This window comes from Schistocerca nitens, chromosome 5 (assembly GCF_023898315.1).
Source record: "Schistocerca nitens isolate TAMUIC-IGC-003100 chromosome 5, iqSchNite1.1, whole genome shotgun sequence".
NCBI classification, from domain to species: Eukaryota; Metazoa; Arthropoda; class Insecta; order Orthoptera; family Acrididae; genus Schistocerca; species Schistocerca nitens.
In genome coordinates, this window is record NC_064618.1 from 469,146,994 (window position 1) to 469,167,246 (window position 20,253).

General features: G+C 41.0%; 1 protein-coding gene across 1 annotated transcript in view; it reads right to left on the bottom strand.

Moving 5' to 3' along the window:
- Positions 1–20,253, bottom strand: part of LOC126260534 (hexokinase type 2-like) — a 136,015-nt gene that overhangs the window by 56,938 nt on the left and 58,824 nt on the right. The window contains exon 5 of the mRNA XM_049957867.1: positions 8,466–8,655. Within this exon, the coding sequence (XP_049813824.1) occupies positions 8,466–8,655 (190 nt within the window). The remainder of the gene's footprint in view (positions 1–8,465; positions 8,656–20,253) is intronic.

Here is a 20,253-nt window from a genome sequence, read left to right on the forward strand (position 1 = left end):
TCAACCACGAAATACAGTACGCCCCACATGTAAGTAAAATAAGAATCATGACATACTGTATCATAGCGAAGGTTACAAGAAAATATTTATGAATGTGACAAAGCTTTACACATCTGAAATCAAAGTAGGAGTGCAAAACATAGTGAATAAATGCAAAGCTGTGTGGGAAATTATTAGAAAAGAAATAAATTGTGATGACAAAGTACACTAGATATTAATTCCACCAAAGATCCTAAATGTTTATTTCATCAGTCGTCACTCAGATGACAACAATGTGGAGTATGTGAGTAAGGCAGAGGCACTATTGCCAGTAACAAACAATAAAGCAACACACAACTTTTGCTGAACTCATTGCAGCAGAGAAGGTGGTGACTGGATCAACAGCAAAATTCTAGAACAGAGGATTATTATGGCCTCCCAAATCATATTATTAAATAAACAAACAAATTGTAATCCCATTGAGTAAAATATTTAATAAAATCTTAAATGAAGGCAATTATCCAGAATGTCTAAAAATACCTGTAATTAGACCAGTACTTAAGAAAGCAGATGTAGCCTCTCAGGATAACTATTGACCTATATCATTTATATATAAAAAATAGAATACTGCATGCGTAAACAGATGAGCCAATATTTGCAGTATAATGATATACTTAATATGGGTTTCAATAAGCAGTTAAGAATATGGCAGCAAAGATATACAACTGTTTTGAAAATAAAGAGATAATCTGCATAATACAGTTGGATCTAAGTAAAGCATTTTATATGGATCCCCACAATATTCTTCTCAGAAAACTCCACCACTAAGGAGTAGCAGAGAAGGCCCTGTCCCTAATGCAGTCTTACTTGAACAATAGAAAACATTTAGTGAAAATAAATAGTCAAAAGACAAATTGTCTTTCAGTTACAAAAGGTATACCTCAGCGATCTGCTCTTGGATGTTTTTTGTTTATTACTTACATAAATAATTTGCTCACAGTTGTGTCATGTGATGCAGTACCATACACACATACAACAGCACTCATCACATGCGATACTAACTTCAGAAATGCCCTAACTAGTATGGTGGTAGTGACAGAGAGATTTAGTAATTGGTTTGAGGCAAATGTACTACTGAAGGCAGCCTAGCTCATGTCGTATATCCACAATACAAGTTAACTCCTGTTATGTGCATATTTCAGATTCTTCCACTCCCACCCAAGTTATGCAATACTACCAAAGGATAATTCTGTAGGCTCAAAATTAGTATTCAAATAGCAAAAGAAAGTTATCAGGTGCATTCCAGATCTTAACCCAGGCAAATCATGTAGAGATTATTTCAAACAACTTATGATAATAACAGTACCGGGATTCCAGAAGTGTCCAATTCCACCCATCTGCTTTGACCCATAACATCGTAAGTATGGCAGAAATAACCATTCTCAGTGTCTCCAATATGGCGCTTATGATGTCACTACATACACATGGCAACAAACACAAAAGTACATATAAATAAGACAATAACAATCCCTCCAAAAATACAATCAAGTTAACGGCACAACCATGGGAAATTGGCGGTTTTTGGGTGGGACAAGCTAATTATAACAGTAAAAAACACACCATGATCCCAAAATACACAAAATGATGAAAAAAAGAAATCCACAGGAATCGGATGCTTCCCTTGACCTATATAGCTCAACTGCAACTGCCAGTACCACAAAAACAACATCTACAACTACGAAAACCAAAAAACCAACACCTACAAATATGAAAACCAAAAAACCAACCCATACAACTACAAAAAATAAAACCAAAGCCAATACACATCCAAAAACCCAAAAATCAAACATCTCTACAGAAAATAAAACACTATCAATACACCATAAAAACACACAACATCACAACTCAGGAAGAGCAGACTCACAAAAACAGTTACTTACCATCAACAAATTACGGCACAGCTGACTACATTGGCCACCCCAACCACCCACCCACCCATCTAAAAACAAGAAAAACAAACAAAGAAACTCCCAAACCAACCACAACAAAAATCAAAAACATAGCATTGTTATATTTCATCATCATATCCATACATAACAACAAAAGCCACACAGCAAATTAAATATCTTACCATACCACAAACAGCAAACCAGCTCAAATGACCCTAGTACAACACATTACATTAGCACACACACACACACACACACACACACACACACACACACAACACCACCACCACCACCACCACCACCTCCACCACCACCAGAGGGCACCATCAAACACAAGAAGACATCTACAAACACATCCAACTCATAAACTCCGCACCCTAATGACATCACACATGACAACAGCCTTACATCATGGGTCAAAGCAGATATGGGAATCGGTCACTTCTGTTGACCTACAGTACCTAGGACTATCGATAATGGTCTCGTATTTGTCAAAGAAAGCTTAAGTACTTATCACCTATGGAGGCAGGTCAATCTATGACCATAGCACAAGAAGTGGGCAGACATATAACATTCCATATGCTATGTCAGCAAAGAGGTATAACAGTTATAAATGTTTTGGTAGTGTCTACTTCAACAGATTACCTGAAAGTGCCTACATGTTGCCTGTAAATAAATTTAAAACTAGCATTTCAAAATGGATGAAAGTAGGATTTTACTGTGCTCAAGAGATCCAAGAGTGTGTGATGAATGACAAACATTTCTTAGATAAGTGAACTATAAATAAGTGAAACTCACACACACATGGTCTCTGTCTCTGGCCCCTGTGACCCAACTGCAGACTGCAACAGCATCTGACATGAGCAGCCATCTGGGGTGGATGGGAAAGTGTTGTGCTACCTGTGAGACCATGCAGGGATGTGGTGGGGACAGGATAGGACTGTTAGGTGCAGAGTCAGGAGGCTGTGCAAGGAGAGGGGAGAATGGTGGGTGGAAAAGGGACAGGGGAGATGAGAGAAGTAGAGAAGAGGAAAAGACTATTGGAACAGAAGGTGTGTGCAGTGCTGGAGAGGATAGGGGACAGGAAGGTGCAGGATGATACTAGAGAAGGCTGTGGCCAGGGAGGTTACAGGTATGACAAATATGTTGCAGGGAGAGTTCCCACCTGCATAATTTAGAAAATCCGGTGTTGGTAGTAAGGATCCAGATGGTGTAGGCTGTGAGGCACTTACTGAAGTGAAGTACATTGTGTTGGGGAGTGCCTTTGATGGGATAGGAGATGTCTGTTCTGGGACTGGAATAGATGGTGCCATGGGGATGTGTGAAACAGGTCTTGCATCATGATCTATTCTAGGGATATGAGCCATGAGGCAAGGGATTGGGAGCAGGGCTGGTTAGGGATTGACAAGAATATTGTTAGGTTCAGTGGCCAACAGAATACCACTGTGGGATAGGGGGGGGGGGCAGAGGATAGTGGGTAGGGTATTCTGCATTTCAGGGCATGATGAGAAGTAGTCAAAAGAATGCAATTCAGTTGCTTGAGTCGTGGGTGACACTAAGTCACAATAGGAGTGCTCCCTTATGGTCAGATGGTGGGTATGTGGGAGATGGAAGGTGACTAGAGAGACAAGGCATGGGAGACCTGTTTCTGAACAAAGTTGGAAGGGTAAGTTTGGTCTGTGAATGCATCTGTGAGACCCTTGGCATATTTCAAGAGGGACTGCTCATCACTACAGATGTGACACAAGCATGGGTGGCTAGGACGTATGGAAGAGACTTCTTCGTATGGAATTGGTGGCAGCTGTTGAAGTGGACGTATTGTTGGTGATTGGTAGGTCTGATGTGAATGAAGGTACTGATGTAGCCATCCTTTGAGATGGAGATCAACATCAATGAAGATGGCTTGTTTTATTGGGAAGACCAGCTGAAGTGAATGAGAGAATGTCCTCAACAATGGTCCAGATCATGCAGATGTCATAAATGAATCTGAAAAAGGTGAGGAGTTTGGGATTCTGGGTGGTTGAGGAGGATTCCAGTAGAAGTCCCATGAATATGTTGGCATAGGACATGGGTACTCATTGCTGTACTAATGGATCTGGTTGTAAGTGACGCCTTTAAAGGAGAAGTAATTGTGGGTGACGATATAGTTGGTTGTGGTAACTGGGATGAAGCTAGTAGATCTGAAGCCAGTCAGGCATTGGGAAAGGTAGGTTTGATAGTGGCAATGTCATGGGCATTAGGGATGATAGTGTATGGGTGGTGCAACAACAATGTCAAGCAGAGCACTGGGTGTTAAGCCAGCCGGAGTAGCCGTGCGGTTCTAGGCGCTACAGTCTGGAGCCAAGCAACCGCTACGGTCGCAGGTTCAAATCCTGCCTCGGGTATGGTTGTGTGTGATGTCCTTAGGTTAGTTAGGTTTAATTAGTTCTAAGTTCTAGGCAACTGATGACCTCAGAAGTTAAGTCGCATAGTGCTCAGAGCCATTTGAACCATTTGAACTGGGTGGTAAAGGAACAGGAACTGTGGAGATTCAGTGGAGGAAATGGTTGGAGTCTTTTATTAGGAGGGTATGTTACAGGTAATAGGCTGAAGGTGTTGGTCCATGAGAGCAGAGATTCTCTCAATGAGCACATAATAACCAGCCACAACAGGGCATCCTGGGTGGCTGAGTTCATGGATTCTAGGAAAAATCTAGAAAGTAGGAGTGTGGGGAGTGTAAGGGGTGGGGAGGGAGACAGGCTCAGGGGAGATTTTCTGGGGCCTAAGGATATGAGAAGAGACTGGAGATCCCACTAGATTTCTGGAATGGTGTCACTGTTTGAGAGTTCATTGGTGAACGAATCTGGTAGCCGGTGGAGTGATTTAGGGGCAGTGGGATTGATCACAGTTAAATTGAGGAGTGAACTGAGTCAGGCTAAGTTATTGATTTTGGACTGAATCTTATTGATAAGGTTGGTGGCAAAAAAGTGTTTCCACTTCAGGGACCGGGAGTAGGAGAGAAAGTCTGTAATAAATCCAGCATCATTAAATTTGAGAGTCGGGCAAAATGTGGGAATGAGGCTTTTGGAGAACAGGTTTATGACTGTGTCTGTATAAGTTCTGGACTTTGTATGTTTGGTGGGAGGGGGCTTCTGAGGATGTAGTAAATTTAGTAGGTCTGCAAGACAGTGTTTGTCAACTATGTGGGGATGCAGGGAAGGTTTGCATGCACTTGGAGAAATGGTGGATAGTGGTACTCCAAGGTAGGTGTAGGAAGTGAACAGACTGTAGAGACTTTTGAGGTGGTGATGTGCGTGCTGCTCTGCTTCTCTGAGGGTGTGAAAATTTGGGATTCATAAAAGGAGAATTTTATGGATGGAGAGGAGGTATTGCAAGGAGGTTTGAGACTGGTTTATATAATTCTGCAGGACTAGGTTGCTGATGATTATGGACTGCTAACCCTTGACTGGAATACTCTCTCTCAAATTCTGAAAGTGGCAAGGGTAAAATACAGGGAGCGAAAGGCTATTTACAATTTGTACAGAAACCAGATGGCAGTTATAAGAGTCGAGGGGCATGAAAGGGAAGCAGTGGTTGGGAAGGGAGTAAGACAGGGTTGTAGCCTATCCCCAGTGTTATTCAATCTGTATATTGAGCAAGTAGTAAAGGAAACAAAAGAAAAATTCAGAGTAGGAATTAAAATCCACGGAGAAGCAGTTAAAACTTTGAGATTCACCGATGACATTGTAACTACCTGAAAGAGCAGTTGTACGGAACGGACAGTGTCTTGAAAGGAGGATGTAAGATGAACATCAACAAAAGCAAAATGAGGATAATGGAATGTAGTTGAGTTAACTAGGGTGATGCTGAGGGTATTAGATTAGGAAATGAAACGCTTAAAGTAGTAAATGAGTTTTGCTATTTGGGGAGCAAAATAACTGAGGATGGTTGAAGTAGAGAGGATATAAAATGTAGACTGGCAATGGCAAGGAAAGTGTTTCTGAAGAAGAGAAATTTATTAACATCAAGTATTGATTTAAGTGTCAGGAAGTCTTTTCTGAAACTATTTGTATGGAGTGTAGCCATGTATGGAAGTGAAACGTGGACGATAAATGGTTTAGACAAAAAGATAATAGAAGCTTTCGAAATGTGGTGCTACCGAAGAATGCTGAAGATTAGATGAGTAGATCACATAACTTAAAGGAGGTATTGAGTAGAACTGGGGAGAAGAGAAATTTGTAGCACAACTTGACTAGAAGAAGGGATCGATTGGTAGGACATATTATGAGGCTTCAAGGGATCACCAATTTAGCATTGGAGGGCAGCATTGTCACTTCCTGTGACTTAGTGCCTCCTCTATGTGGTAAGTAGCAATCTATGCTTTTAATCATATTGTTGTTATTCGCTCCTGGACTGCCCATTGTCTGATTTTACCTAACGGCTTTCCTTCCATCCCACAAGCTAGTGCTGCTTTCCTACATTACTGTTCTCTAAAGTATTACTTTGCTATGTGTCTGTCCTTTTCCTTTTCTTTCCTGCATTTTACTGTCACATTCCAAACTGCACATGCTCTGGCTTCCAAGCCATTATCTCACCACCGATACAATTATACCTAGACCTTCAGATGGCATTACCATAAAATTACCTTTCCCACCATAATGACCTATATTTGTTCATATTCTGTCAGTCTGTAGCCATCACCAAACAAGTCCTGCAAAAACCATATAAATCAGGCCCAAACCTCCTAGCAATACCTCCTTTCTATCTGTAAAATTCTCCTTCTCTGCAATCCCAAATTCCTGCATCCCATCTCACTGACTGAATCTCTTGCCCTCCAGGAACTATAGCAGCATGTATGATGTCACCTCAAAAAACTATCAACCTGTTCACCTTCTACTCCTGCCCTGTAATTCCACCTACCACCACTTTTATAAGAGCCTCCAAACCTCCCCTTCATCCCCTCAGAGTCAACAAATCCTGCCTCACTGACTTACTACATTTACATACCCTCAGAAACTCCATCCCACTATCATACAGAATCCAGAACCTAAACAGACCCAAAGCACAGTCATGAGCATATTCTCCAAGAGCCTCCATCCCACTGAGGCATCAGTCCCTCCCCAAATTTAATCATGCTGGACTTGTTAAAGACATTCTCTCCTTTTGCCCAGTCCACAGAGTGGAAACACTTTTTTGCCACTAACCCTACCAATCAGACTCCATCCAAAATCAATAATGAACCCTGCCTGACTCAGTTCACTCCTCCATCCAATCATGATCCACACTAACTTTTCATACTACAACCCCTATATGCAAAAAGCATTTTATGGCATCACAGTGTTCTAGTTTACTCATTTGAATTAATAACATACAACACAACTATCTTAAAACACTGTATAAACAAATTTTTTTTTTGCAGTTCAGTTCGACAATCAGTTTACACTATCACACAGCAGGTGTCAGCATTACATGTACTAAATTTAATTAAGATCAACTCTGCCTTTGTGCCATGCTCACATCTTCTTAACTTCCCCTCATCAAAAAGCAAGTAGCTAGTTTGCATGCAGAAGTTATGAATTTATTGCATCCATAATTAACAACTGCTAGTGAATGTTAAACACATATTGCTTATAAATGCATTTATGCCTCTTACTAGAAGCTAATGACAAACAAAATGCTTAGGAATATATAACAAACATTAAGGTTAAATATGTAAAAACAAAGATGATGTGACTCACCAAATGAAAGTGCTGGCAGGTCGACAGACACACAAACAAACACAAACATACACACAGAATTCAAGCTTTCACAACAAACTGTTGCCTCATCAGGAAAGAGGGAAGGAGAGGGAAAGACAAAAGGATGTGGGTTTTAAGGGAGAGGGTAAGGAGTCATTCCAATCCCGGGAGTGGAAAGACTTACCTTAGGGGGAAATAAGGACGGGTATACACTCGCACACACACACATATCCATCCACACATATACAGACACAAGCAGACCTTTAAATATGTATGCTTGTGTCTGTATATGTGTGGATGGATATGTGTGTGTGTGCGAGTGTATACCCGTCCTTTTTCCCCCCTAAGGTAAGTCTTTCCGCTCCCGGGATTGGAATGACTCCTTACCCTCTCCCTTAAAACCCACATCCTTTTGTCTTTCCCTCTCCTTCCCTCTTTCCTGATGAGGCAACAGTTTGTTGTGAAAGCTTGAATTCTGTGTGTATGTTTGTGTTTGTTTGTGTGTCTGTCGACCTGCCAGCACTTTCATTTGGTAAGTCACATCATCTTTGTTTTTAGATATATTTTTCCTACGTGGAATGTTTCCCTCTGTTATAAACATTAAGGTTATGTTTAATGCTAATATTGTAATCACTGCTGTTTTAAATTGTTGATTCCCCAATATTGCTGAGAATCTGTGTCTCATTTCAGGTTTATTAACTGAAGACATATGATGGGAAACATTATTCTCAAATAAATAATCTATTTCAAGTTAATTTTATAGGATTAGAAACTCTTTGCGTGTGATTCCTCATAGATTATTTTAAAGGTAACTACTTACAGTTGTCTTCCAGGATTTATGGAATTGTCATCTACATCTTTGTCATATTCTGTTCTAATAAAATTAAGTTTTCCATCATCACCAAATGCTCCACTTTCGGTGTTGATGATTACATATGGTTTGCTCCTGTCGCCATCAAACAGTTCTGCATTCTCAGTTTTTTCTACATAGCATGAATTTGTACCAGTTCCTACATTAAGTGAGAACATGTTTATTCAGAAATATAATAAGAAATGAGAAGAAGTAGTGTCTCTTACATGCTAGTTTTTAAGATGTACAATTAATAATCTATGAGATTATCTCACATGCCCCACATCACTATAAAATCTAGTTATGAAAGGCATAACTGTTGCAGCTGTTTGTTCCATTTACCACACTGAACATTCATTAAAAAAAAAGTCTGCTTCACAGATCCAGCAAATTCACCAACTAACATTCTAACTGAGGATTATTTTTTGCCAAATTCTGACTGAGTGGACACTGACGTAATATGAAGGGAGTTAGCTGTTAAATATCATTATGCAACTGTAATGAAAAACAACAAAATTAATTAAAAATTTATCAACGAAATTGTTTTCTTGTTATAGATAACAAAATCATAAGAATAAAATATCATTTAAAATTGAAGACAATCTGCCCCTAAACATACTTGGAGAAAATATTCAGTAACATAGCTCACATGTCTCCTGCTATCTGCGTGTGGGTGGGTGTGGCAGGAGTGGGGAGGGGGGAGGGGAGGGGGAGGGAGGATATAATGTTGAGTGTATCCATGCCACTTTGATAACTTCTTCTTAATCCCTGTGTTATGACAAACAGATAACTTCACACATCTAGGCTGAGTATGGATTTGGTTGGCTTAAGTTTCAGATGCTTTAGTAACACAGTTCAGTTTGGTGGTGGAATGTTGCATGTTATAGAGAATGGAGATCTTGCCATAACTGCCTGGACTGCTATATGGTACAAAGCTTGACATAAATCCTTTCAACCCCAAGGCATGCTATGTGCAGACACAGTGGATAGCTGCTGCGATGAAACAGACATTTGTTGTGCAACCTCAGGATTGTCTAAGGCATCCCAATTGTATAATACTTTTCCAGATAAAAGGGGCTCTGTATGAATATTTATATCTTCTATTGCTCAGGGGAGCATTATGGATCCCATTTAATGCATAAAATATTCTCAAATGGATGTATTCACTGCCTTGGGTCAATGACATCCAACCAATGAAAAGGAGGAGGAAAGAAAGGAAAATCAGGACTTCATGCCCTACTGAGAACAAAATCATTATAGAAGTAGCATATGCTTAGATTGGAGAAGGGGAGTTGTTCTAGAATTCGTGTTAATTACTTGAGGAAACCACAGGAAACATACTGTATATCAGGATGTACGAACAGGCATTTGAGGTGCCATTCTCATTAATGAGAGTCCAGTATTACCACTGTTTCATGTTGTTCAGTACTAACTAAAAGATCATTCTTGTTAATTGAAATGTAATGTGGTGTCTTTTGAATATGTTTCCTGTTGTTATATTCAAAAAGCCCTGAATTGCAAAGCAGCTTACAGGAGTAGTTTGAAAAGATCTCTTCTTTTAATATCCATAGTCTTAGACAAGTAAAGCAGCTTAGAAATGGAATATTTCTTGTAAAAACATTTACTTCTTTGCAGCCACCCAATTACAAAAACTGTATGGAGAGACTGAGGCTAGTGGACAACCACCACAGCAGTTCTGAAATGTACACTTAGTTCCATATTCAGAAGATACAGATTTTACATCAGATAGAAACTCTCAATAGCTCAGCCCTGTGGTCTGTGGTGTACTAGCAGGAGAAATAAAAATGTAGAGGAGATTCTCATCATCTAGAGCAGCTTTAGGGGCAGGTAAAAGCTATCTTCACTTTTTCTAATACTGGAAGTAAAGCAGCAGTTGTTTGCAAATTGGTCTAGAGTGGAGTCATGAATTACAATATGTGTTGTTTATCAACAAGGCAACACCGTCTTATACCCTCTCCCCACCAAGATAGTTGTTTGTGTGTTAACTCATAAATTCTTTAAAACAGGCATGTCAATCATTTTAAAATGGATGTCTTGCAGGCACAGGGGTCTTACATGTCCTATTAATCTTAATTCCTCCACATTAGTAAGAAATCAGTTAATGAGCCACTTCCATATGGGTGCAATTTATTAGTGAGGTTGTTGTCTGTCTTCTGTTTTCTGTTCAGTTGGCAGACTCTGGAGATTCATGATTTGAATAGGAAACTTGTTGATTCCCTTTTAGGTAATTCAGTAGATTCTGCTGACAGGGCATTGCATCTCAATCAGAATCAAGTCAGCATGGTTTTATGGTTTGAACTTTGTTTTCCAAGTCCTATCTTTTTTGTGTTTTGAGATTTGAACTGGTAAGTTGATTGATTGAGACACACTTGCTGGATTTTCCATAGCTGGTGAAAAACCAGTAGGTCCCAAAATTCACAAAAAAAATGTAATGTCATCCAGATACCTAATGGGAATGCACATCCAGAAGTTGAAATATGAATGAGAAAAAGGAACTGTTGATGTGAGAAACATAATGAAGTGAATGGATAGAGTGCTTGAGAAAGCTGCTACATTTACACTCACCTTAAACACACCATTGTTACCAGAATAGGTCAAGGAGGGACTCTATATACCAAAGCCAATGAAATGTTTTACGTGCCTATACTATGGTCCATCATCATAAATTGCAAGGATCAGGAAACATGTGGCAAATGTGAAGAAGTGGCATGCAAACTCTGTTTTAGGCCACAAAAACAACCAAGGTTATCACCAAATGGTTAAGCTAGCAGTAAGCTGGAAACAATCATGTCTTTCAGACAGGCAGATATTGAAAATCCAACGGGTGTGCCTCAAGCAATACCTTGCCAATATCAATCTTAAAACAAAAAATACAGGACTTGGAAAACCAAGCTGAAACCATAAAACCATACTGACTTGATTCTGACTGAGATGCCACACCCTGCCAACAGAATCTACTGAAGTATCTAAAAGGGAATCCACAAGTTCCCTATTCAAATTGTGAATCTCCATAGACCCACCAACTCAGCAGAAAACAGAAGATAGAGAACAACTTCACTACTAAATTGAAACCATATGGAAGTGTATCGTTAATGGATTCCTTACTAATGTGGAGGAATTAAGAGAAATAGGACACTTAAGACTCTGTACTTGCAAGACATCCATTTTAAAATGACTAACATCCTTGTTTTAAAGGATTTATGATTTAACATACAAACAACAATCTTGGTGGGGAGAGGGCTTATGATGGTGTTGCCTTGTTGATAAACAACATATACTGTAACACATGTCTCAACACTAGACCAATTTGCAAACAACTGCTGCTTTACTTCTAGCATTAGATAATCTCCACTACCTAATCACCTCCCCTGCTAGTTCACCCTCTGTGGGGATTTTAATACCGTGGTGTTCCACCAACCACACGGTTGAGCTATTGAGAGTCTCTAACTGATATAAAACCCATATCTTCTTAACATGGAACTGAGTGTACACATCAGACCTGCTATGGTGGTTGTCCACAAGACTCATTCTATCCTTACGCTGTCCAATCCTTGTACACACCGATAGGTGTGAAGTGGCTGAAGCTGTACACTGAAGTACCCCATTTTGATCAGGATATACTGATCAGACTGAGCACAGTACACACGACAGATGCCAAAGTGGGTGTTCAACATATAAGCTGGGTGTTAGACAATCAATTGGTTTGATTTGAACATAATTAAAGCCAATTATAGATGGTTTGTTTCCGTCCTATGATACCCCATGAGACTGATGCATCTATGCCAAAATCTTCTAGACAGCTCCAAAAACTGTCTGCCCCTTGGTGTAATGACGAGTGTTATTTGGCAATCAGGATCAGATGAACAACTGTGCAAGTTCCATGTACAGGCCAACTGATGAAAATCTTAAGTGTCTTTTAGATGGCAAGAGCAAAATGCTGTCATATATATAAGGAGAATACAAAGATATCAAAGGAGCAATTCCATCAACCATTACATCAACCCAATGAATGTGCGGAAAGCTGTTAGAAGGATTTCAGGGATAAGTGGGAGATACCCCACTGATCCTTCAATGAAGAATGAGAGCCTGCTGATCAGCAAGAGAGACAATGAGCAAACCTTGGCAGAGCATTTTGCCCAAATCAACACTACTGCCAGCCGTAATTTGTTTTCAGTCACTACCAGGTGAGTGCTGAAAGAGGCAGTTATGAGTTTAATTCCATCAGTGGTGAAGTTTACATCTGCTCCTTCTCTATGTGGGATATGGATTCAGCATTGTCTACAGCACTTGATATGGCTCCAGGTATGATAAAATCAAGTACAGCATGTTGTGGAATGTCACCAGAAATACTTCTGAGAAAATCCTTATGAAACTTTTCAACTTAATATGGGAATAGAAAAAATTCCCTTACTCATATAAGACTGCTATTTTCATTGCCCTCTTGAGCCTGGGAAGGACAGTACATTCAAAAATGGTTATCAATTTATTGCCCTTACAAGCTATGTGGAGAAGACTTTGGAGCAGATGGCCAACTGCTACTGGTCTGCAAACTATAATCCAGGCAATCCTTAAGCCACTTTCTCAGTGGGTTCTGTGTCTAACCCATCCCACAACTTGGAACACAATGTCTAATGATAGTTCTACTCATGGAACTTCTGGGGAATCATCTTTTTATGGTTCGTCCTCTCTCCACACTTTTTAGATATTGAGTTGAAGATGTACTATCATATCATATTATAAAATAGAATGGTGTCTTTCAAAGTGACATTTTATGCATGATACCATTTGGTTATTGATAGTGTTATACCAATGGGAGAGAGTCCTGTCCACTGCTCTTTATTTGTGGGGAGCTTTTCAGTTTTTAATTCGTCTTCCACTATTGCAGGAAATACAGGACAATTGCAGATAAAGGAATTTGGAGTGGAATGGGCACCCTTCTAATTTCCCTGAATTTGAATTGAAGGCCATCAATTTAAACTTGTGGTTTCTGGACCTCATTTTCATTCAGAAGTTTACATGGTTGCCACACCTAAGGGGGTTGAAAACTCCTCCACTCAAAGCCCTTAATGTTCTAAAATGTATATCTTCTTCAAGTGGTCACCACATTCATAAATTTGTTGAATAAACGTTTTTCAGCTTAGTCTGCAGTACTGATTAAAACCTTTCCTTAGTCACACAGATAGCCATTTTTGAGTGCTTGCATAAAAATGCCAGCAAACTCACAGGAAGTTCCTGTGACAGTTTACAAACTAGAGTAGAATGGTACTATTTCTAATACAGTTTGTAAACCATCATGGATTGTAGCTTTGCTGCCATTTTTTTGTGAACATTCAAAAATGGATATATAGGCCAAAACAGGTTGAGTGACTAACAAGAGGTCTTAATAAATGTTACAGCCAACCTGGGGAAAAAGTTGCCTTCATTTTAAAATGTATTTCACATAGAAAATGTGGAGCAGACAGAACCTGCTTATTTATGAGTTATAAAGCTTTTGTGCAATCCCTGCCTGATATGAATATACTGGTTAATGATCAGCTAGACTATCCAACCTTACAGTACTGGATACAGTCCACCATGAGGAAATTGGGTTGACTGCAGGGCCATTTAGAATGACATCCATTTCCAGCCTCTCCACTAGAGCTGATAAGCCATCACTTCACATCATGTGACAACTACTCATAGTGCAGCAGGCATACAAAATATAATCCGTACTTCAGATGCCTGCATACCATACTATTGCTTGCTCAAGCATGGAGCTAATTTTCAATAACCATCAGTAAACAACAAGACTGGTTGGCTTCTGGGGAAAAAGTGGTCTTTTAGAAATAATTGTGGCAGATTTCAGATTAAATACCAAAGTTGAAATAAAGCACCAACTTGGTTTCTTAGGAATTCCACAAGTGTTTTAGATTTTATTAATTTTACAAAACAAAGCACCACAAATGTGATTTTTAGATATTTATTTAGTAATAAAAGGTGTACATGAAAAGTAAGTAGTGTTTGCTCATATTTATATGTTGGTAGCTCAGAACAAACTAGCAGGAAAGTGGCACTACCTGTTGACTCTTCAAGAAGGCATGGAAGTCATTGTTTTCTCACAGTAGATGTCTGACTGTGGGCGAAATCAAACAATAGTTTTGAAAATCAGTTCTTCTACCAGTTGGAAAGTGGGTGCTGCAGTTACATTTGTGGCAGTAATCAACCACCTGAATCAAGTGTTGATGCAATGTGCTATCCCTGAACTACCAAAATCTTTGACTATTCAAACTAGTGCCACCATTGCTGTTTTGTTCTTTAGTCTTTATTCGGCACTTGACTTATGACTGTGTGTTGTGTACAGTGTTCTCAACAAATACAGATTTTATATACAAAGTGGTATTCAGGTCCTTAAACAATGATTGTATGACCTGTTCCCATAGTGGTTACTGCGGACTTCTTCGATACAACCGCGCACCTGTTTGTGCTACTCTCATTTCACATTACACATGTGCTGTAGTACTAATGAACCACCACATGGTGTGTGATCCAGAAATGGCCATGAGTCTGCCTACAGTCTCTTTCATTGACAAGCTGCTTGTGGTTCAGACATGGATGGTTCTGAGTGCATTTCCATGTCTATGTGTTCCCATGCAGGCACAACATTACTTTACCAGCAGTACTGTTCATGAGCCGTGGCACACACAGACTGCACCATGCTGACATGTACGACATTTCCTCGACTTTGTACTGCAGGTGAAACAAGCACTGCCTTCAAAACAGTGCCCTACAACATTTGAATGAAACACATTTTCTGCCAGCCTGACACAAGAGCAAGTATTCCCACCTGACTTTCATGTCATTATGTTCCTGTGTCAACAACCTGCGACCGTGTTGCTACCGCCATGATGCCCATGACTACCGCGTTTTCTCCCATGCCTTGTGCATTGTATGGACAGATGCTTACTTATGCTGAATCACAGACAGATTGCATACCAGTTTCTGGGTAAACCGCCCCCTCTCCCCCCCCTCCCCCACCGCCATCTTCCAATGTTGCTACAGCAGCCACCTTTCAGGTGGTTTCCAAAGCTTCCACAACTTCAAAAGGACAACCCTACAACGTTGTTCGTTCTGGTGGATAAATCCTGGACATCAATGGCATGTTGGGAGATGATGCACACTTCATCTATTTGATGAGTCATTTACACGACAAGCTGGATCTGGTCAGTGATCAATTGCTCATGCCACTGAGCCAGCACAAATATGCAACTGCAACAATCTGCATCATCAAGCACTTAACGGACCCACGTGTAGAAGCCATCCACTCTGTTATTCATGAAGTGTCTTTAGGGGACTGTAAGCCTTCTCACCTTTGGCACCACTTATGAGCTCAGGTCAGCACATGCAAACATCCCGACCTCGTACACTGGTTGTTGTGGCTCGTAAAATTTCTGTCAGATCTTGTTGGTTCACAAAAATACTGCCCTGGAAAGAAAGCTGCACCTATCAGACCAGACATACAGCATCATTAAACACAGCTAGCTCACATCTGCTGGTTTCTCTGGCATGCCAGGAGTTGGTAGCAGTGCACCATCCCCAACTTCTGCATTTCAGTGGCCGACCAGCAGAGGTTGAGCATCCAGCACACACCAGCAGCTGATGGTACCACCTAGTGGCCAAACCACTGTACTTGCTGCCACTTATAGCCCAGCTGATCCGCTTACCCCCACGCTGCAGCAGATTGCCTCACCCCCTGCCACCAGCTCACCGGGACAGGTGCCACATACGGCATACCCATTATGTTGGTACCACATGAAGTTTGGGGATGCCACGCATTTTTGTTACACAACCTGATACTCCCCAAATGTGAAGCACAAGTCCAAATAGGCACCACGGCTCATACCAACACTTCAGGGTGCTGATCAAATCCTCGGCCGACTGCTCCAACTGCCCATCATGCCAACAGACTATACATCTATGACAGGATCAGCTCGCTCTGTTTCCTCATAGACACAGATGCTGACACTAGCATCATTCCCAAGTTGAGCACTCCTCCTACACTCCTGCCATCTTCTATGCCACTCCCAGCAGCCAACAAATCCACAATTTGTGTCCATAGCATGGCCAAATTCAACTGCATCTCTTGTCTGCCTTACACTGCACCTGAACATTCCGTGTTGTGGATGTCAACTTCCCCATTATCAGCATGGAGTTCTTATGCAATTTTGGGTTCTCATCGGAACTCGAAGCAGGAGCATTCATGCATCATGTTACTGGTAACCAGATACCAGGGGTCTTTGCTACTACCCTACTGCCTCCTGCCACATACTGTGATGCCCTGTCTGCTGCTACAACTGCCTCGCTGCAGAACTCACTGCTGCCCTGGCCCACCTAACAACTCAGCACAACAAGACTAATGACCTTCGTGCCAAGAACATGTGCCTACAACAGCTGATCACCGCTGCATCAGCTGTCCAGACATGTGCACTCGAGGCAGCAGAGGATGTGGCCGCATCGCAGGGACACAACAACGCTGATACCGCTATGGTGCAGATACCACAGTCACCTTCACTGCGACACCTACTCCCACAAGTCAGTGACATTCCAGCCCCTATTGTCACAAGTGTTGCTATGTCTGCCTCCACTGTTGTTGCTCAGGTAATCCCATTGGTGGTGGTCACAATTACTAATGGCACTTGTCACCAACTGAACACCATGGAAGGCCAACCAGTATGCCATAAGGCTCAGTGCCTTAACACCACAAAATTGCAGCATGCAAGAACTGCTAGCAGTATTGTCTGCCCGTTCAGCAGTAATTGATCCTCACCAAGTCACTTAGTTCCTAAGAAAGATAGTTCATTTCGTTTGTGTGGCAACTACTGACAACTGAACACCCAGACAATCTTAGACAACTATCTGATACCACACATATAGGATTTCACCCAACAGCTCCATGGTGCTCCAGTCTTCAGTGTGATACTGCCCGAAAGCATACCACCAGATCCCAATGCAGATGGATGACACCTCCAAGACTGCAGTAATCACCCCTTTCAGACTCTATGAGTACTGCTACATGCCGTACGGCCTAAGAAATTCTTATTTTGTCAACTACATCCAAGGAGCATGGTCATCATCTTTCAATTTTTTAATATACTCACTGAGAATGTGGTAGCAAGTCGAAACAAGGCCCTGGGAGTAGACAACATTCCATTAGAACTACTGATAGCCTTGGGAGAGCCAGTCCTGACAAAACTCTACCATCTGGTGAGCAAATTGTATGATACAGGAGATATACCCTCAGACTTCAAGAAGAATATAATAATTCCAATCCCAAAGAAAGCAGTTGCTGACAGACATGAAAATTACCAAACTATCAGTTTAAGAAGTCACGGCTGTAAAATACTAAAGCAAGTTCTTTACAGACAAATGGAAAAATTGGTAGAAGCCGACCTCGGGGAAGATCAGTTTGGATTCCATAGAAATGTTGGAACACGTGAGGCTATGCTGACCCTATGGCTTATCTTAGAAGCTAGATTAAGAAAAGGCAAACCTACATTTCTAGCATTTGTAGACTTAGAGAAAGCTTTTGACAATGTTGACTGGAATACTCTCTCTCAAATTCTGAAGGTGGCAGGGGTAAAATACAGGGAGCGAAAGGCTATTTACAATTTGTACAGAAACCATATGGCAGATATTAGCAGTGGTTGAGAAGGGAGTGAGACAGGGCTGTAGCCTCTCCCCAATGTTATTCAATCTGAATATTGAGCAAGCAGTAAAGGAAACAAAAGAAAAATTTGGAGTAGGTATTAAAATCCATGGAGAAGAAATAAAAACTTTGAGGTTCATCGACGACATTGTAATTGTGTCAGAGACAGCTAAGGACTTGGAAGAGCAGTTGAATGGAATGGACAGTGTCTTGAAAGGAGGATATAAGATGAACATCAACAAAAGCAAAATGAGGATAATGGAATGTAGTTGAGTTAACTCGAGTGATGCTGAGGGAATTAGATTAGGAAATGAGATAGTTAAAGTAGTAAAGGAGTTTTTCTATTTGGGGAGCAAAATAACTGATGATGGCTGAAGTAGAGAGGATATAAAATGTAGACTGGCAATGGCAAGGAAAGCGTTTCTGAAGAAGAGAAATTTGTTAACATTGAGTATAGATCTAAGTGTCAGGAAGTCGTTTCTGAAAGTATCTGTATGGAGTGTAGCCCTGTATGGAAGTGAAACATGGATGGTAAATAGATTGGACAAGAAGAGAATAGAAGCTCCCGAAATGTGAAATAATACTGTAGATGGGTAGATCACATAACTAATGAGGAGGTATTGAATAGGATTGGGGAGAAGAGGAAGTTGTGGCACAAGTTGACTAGAAGAAGGAATCGGTTGGTAGGACATATTATGAGGCATCAAGGGATCACCAATTTAGTATTCGAGGGCAGCGTGGAGGGTAAAAATCATAGAGAGAGACCAAGAGATGAATACACTAAACAGATTCAGAAGGATGTAGGCTGCAGTACGTACTGGGAGATGAACCAGCTTGCACAGGATAGAGTAGCATGGAGAGCTGCATCAAATCAGTCTCAGGACTGAAGACCACTACAACAACAACATCGATCATGGCAGACGCAAGTGATACAACCATTAACGCGGTGCTTCTTCATCAGGTCAAGGGTTCTGTGCAACCACTTCGTTTCTTCTCATGAAAGTTGTCTGCCTCCCAGCATAAATGGTCCACTTTTTATCGAGAACTTTTTGACATTTACGAAGCAGTTGGACATTTCCACGAGGACATCAAGGGTAGGCCAGTGACTATATATACAGACCACAAGTCGCTGGCTGATGCAGCGCGTATCCTCAAAACAGAGCTCCTCCCCCCACTCCCCCAAACTCTTCTGACACATGGACCTAATATGTCAATTCACCACTGATGTCTGTTACATATAGGGCGCAGAAAATGTCATTGCTGTCTACATGTCATGAGTTGGTACGATCTCATTCTCTTGGGACTTTGACAAACTAGCAGCCCAGCAACAGACTGATGATGACATACAGCAGTTATTACACAGTGAGTCTACCTCACTCTCAATCGAGCTGCGCTGACTTCTGGGTTCTTCCCTACCGGTGCTCTGTAACAGTTCCACAGGTAAGGCCTGCAGCTTAGTTCCAGCTGTCTTGTGCCATAAGATTTTTGCTACTATCCATGTCCTTGCACATCCTAGTATTTGGGGCACCACACGCCAATAACGGAGAATTTCGTATGGACAGGGTTTAGGGAAAAATTGCACAAACTGATCCTGTGCATGCATACCCTGTCAATGCTCAAAGGTTGGTTCCCAAGCATACCCACCATTGAACTCGTTTGACATTCTCAAACCAGCTTGGCGGCTCAATGACAAAGCAAACTTGGAAGACAACCCCCTGCCCGATCCCACTTCCACATGGTCCCTCGCTCCTAATGTGGTGAGCTCAGTTAAGAAAACTATTAAATTATGAGAAAGAAGTACCTGCCAGTATTTACATACAAGGAGCAAACCAACAACAGACATACATAAAAGTTTTACTTACTGAAGGTAAGTACTAGGGAGCTTTTCTGCCCCACATAGACTTTTTTTTATAATTTGAAGATCAGTTACTATTCTCCACATTTGTTTCCAACAACATTACGCTATAACTTATGTTGCTCTAGCGAATGGAGTCTGCCCCAAAGTTATTATTCAGAGTGCACAGCAAGCTGTTACAATTTGCATTTACAATATTT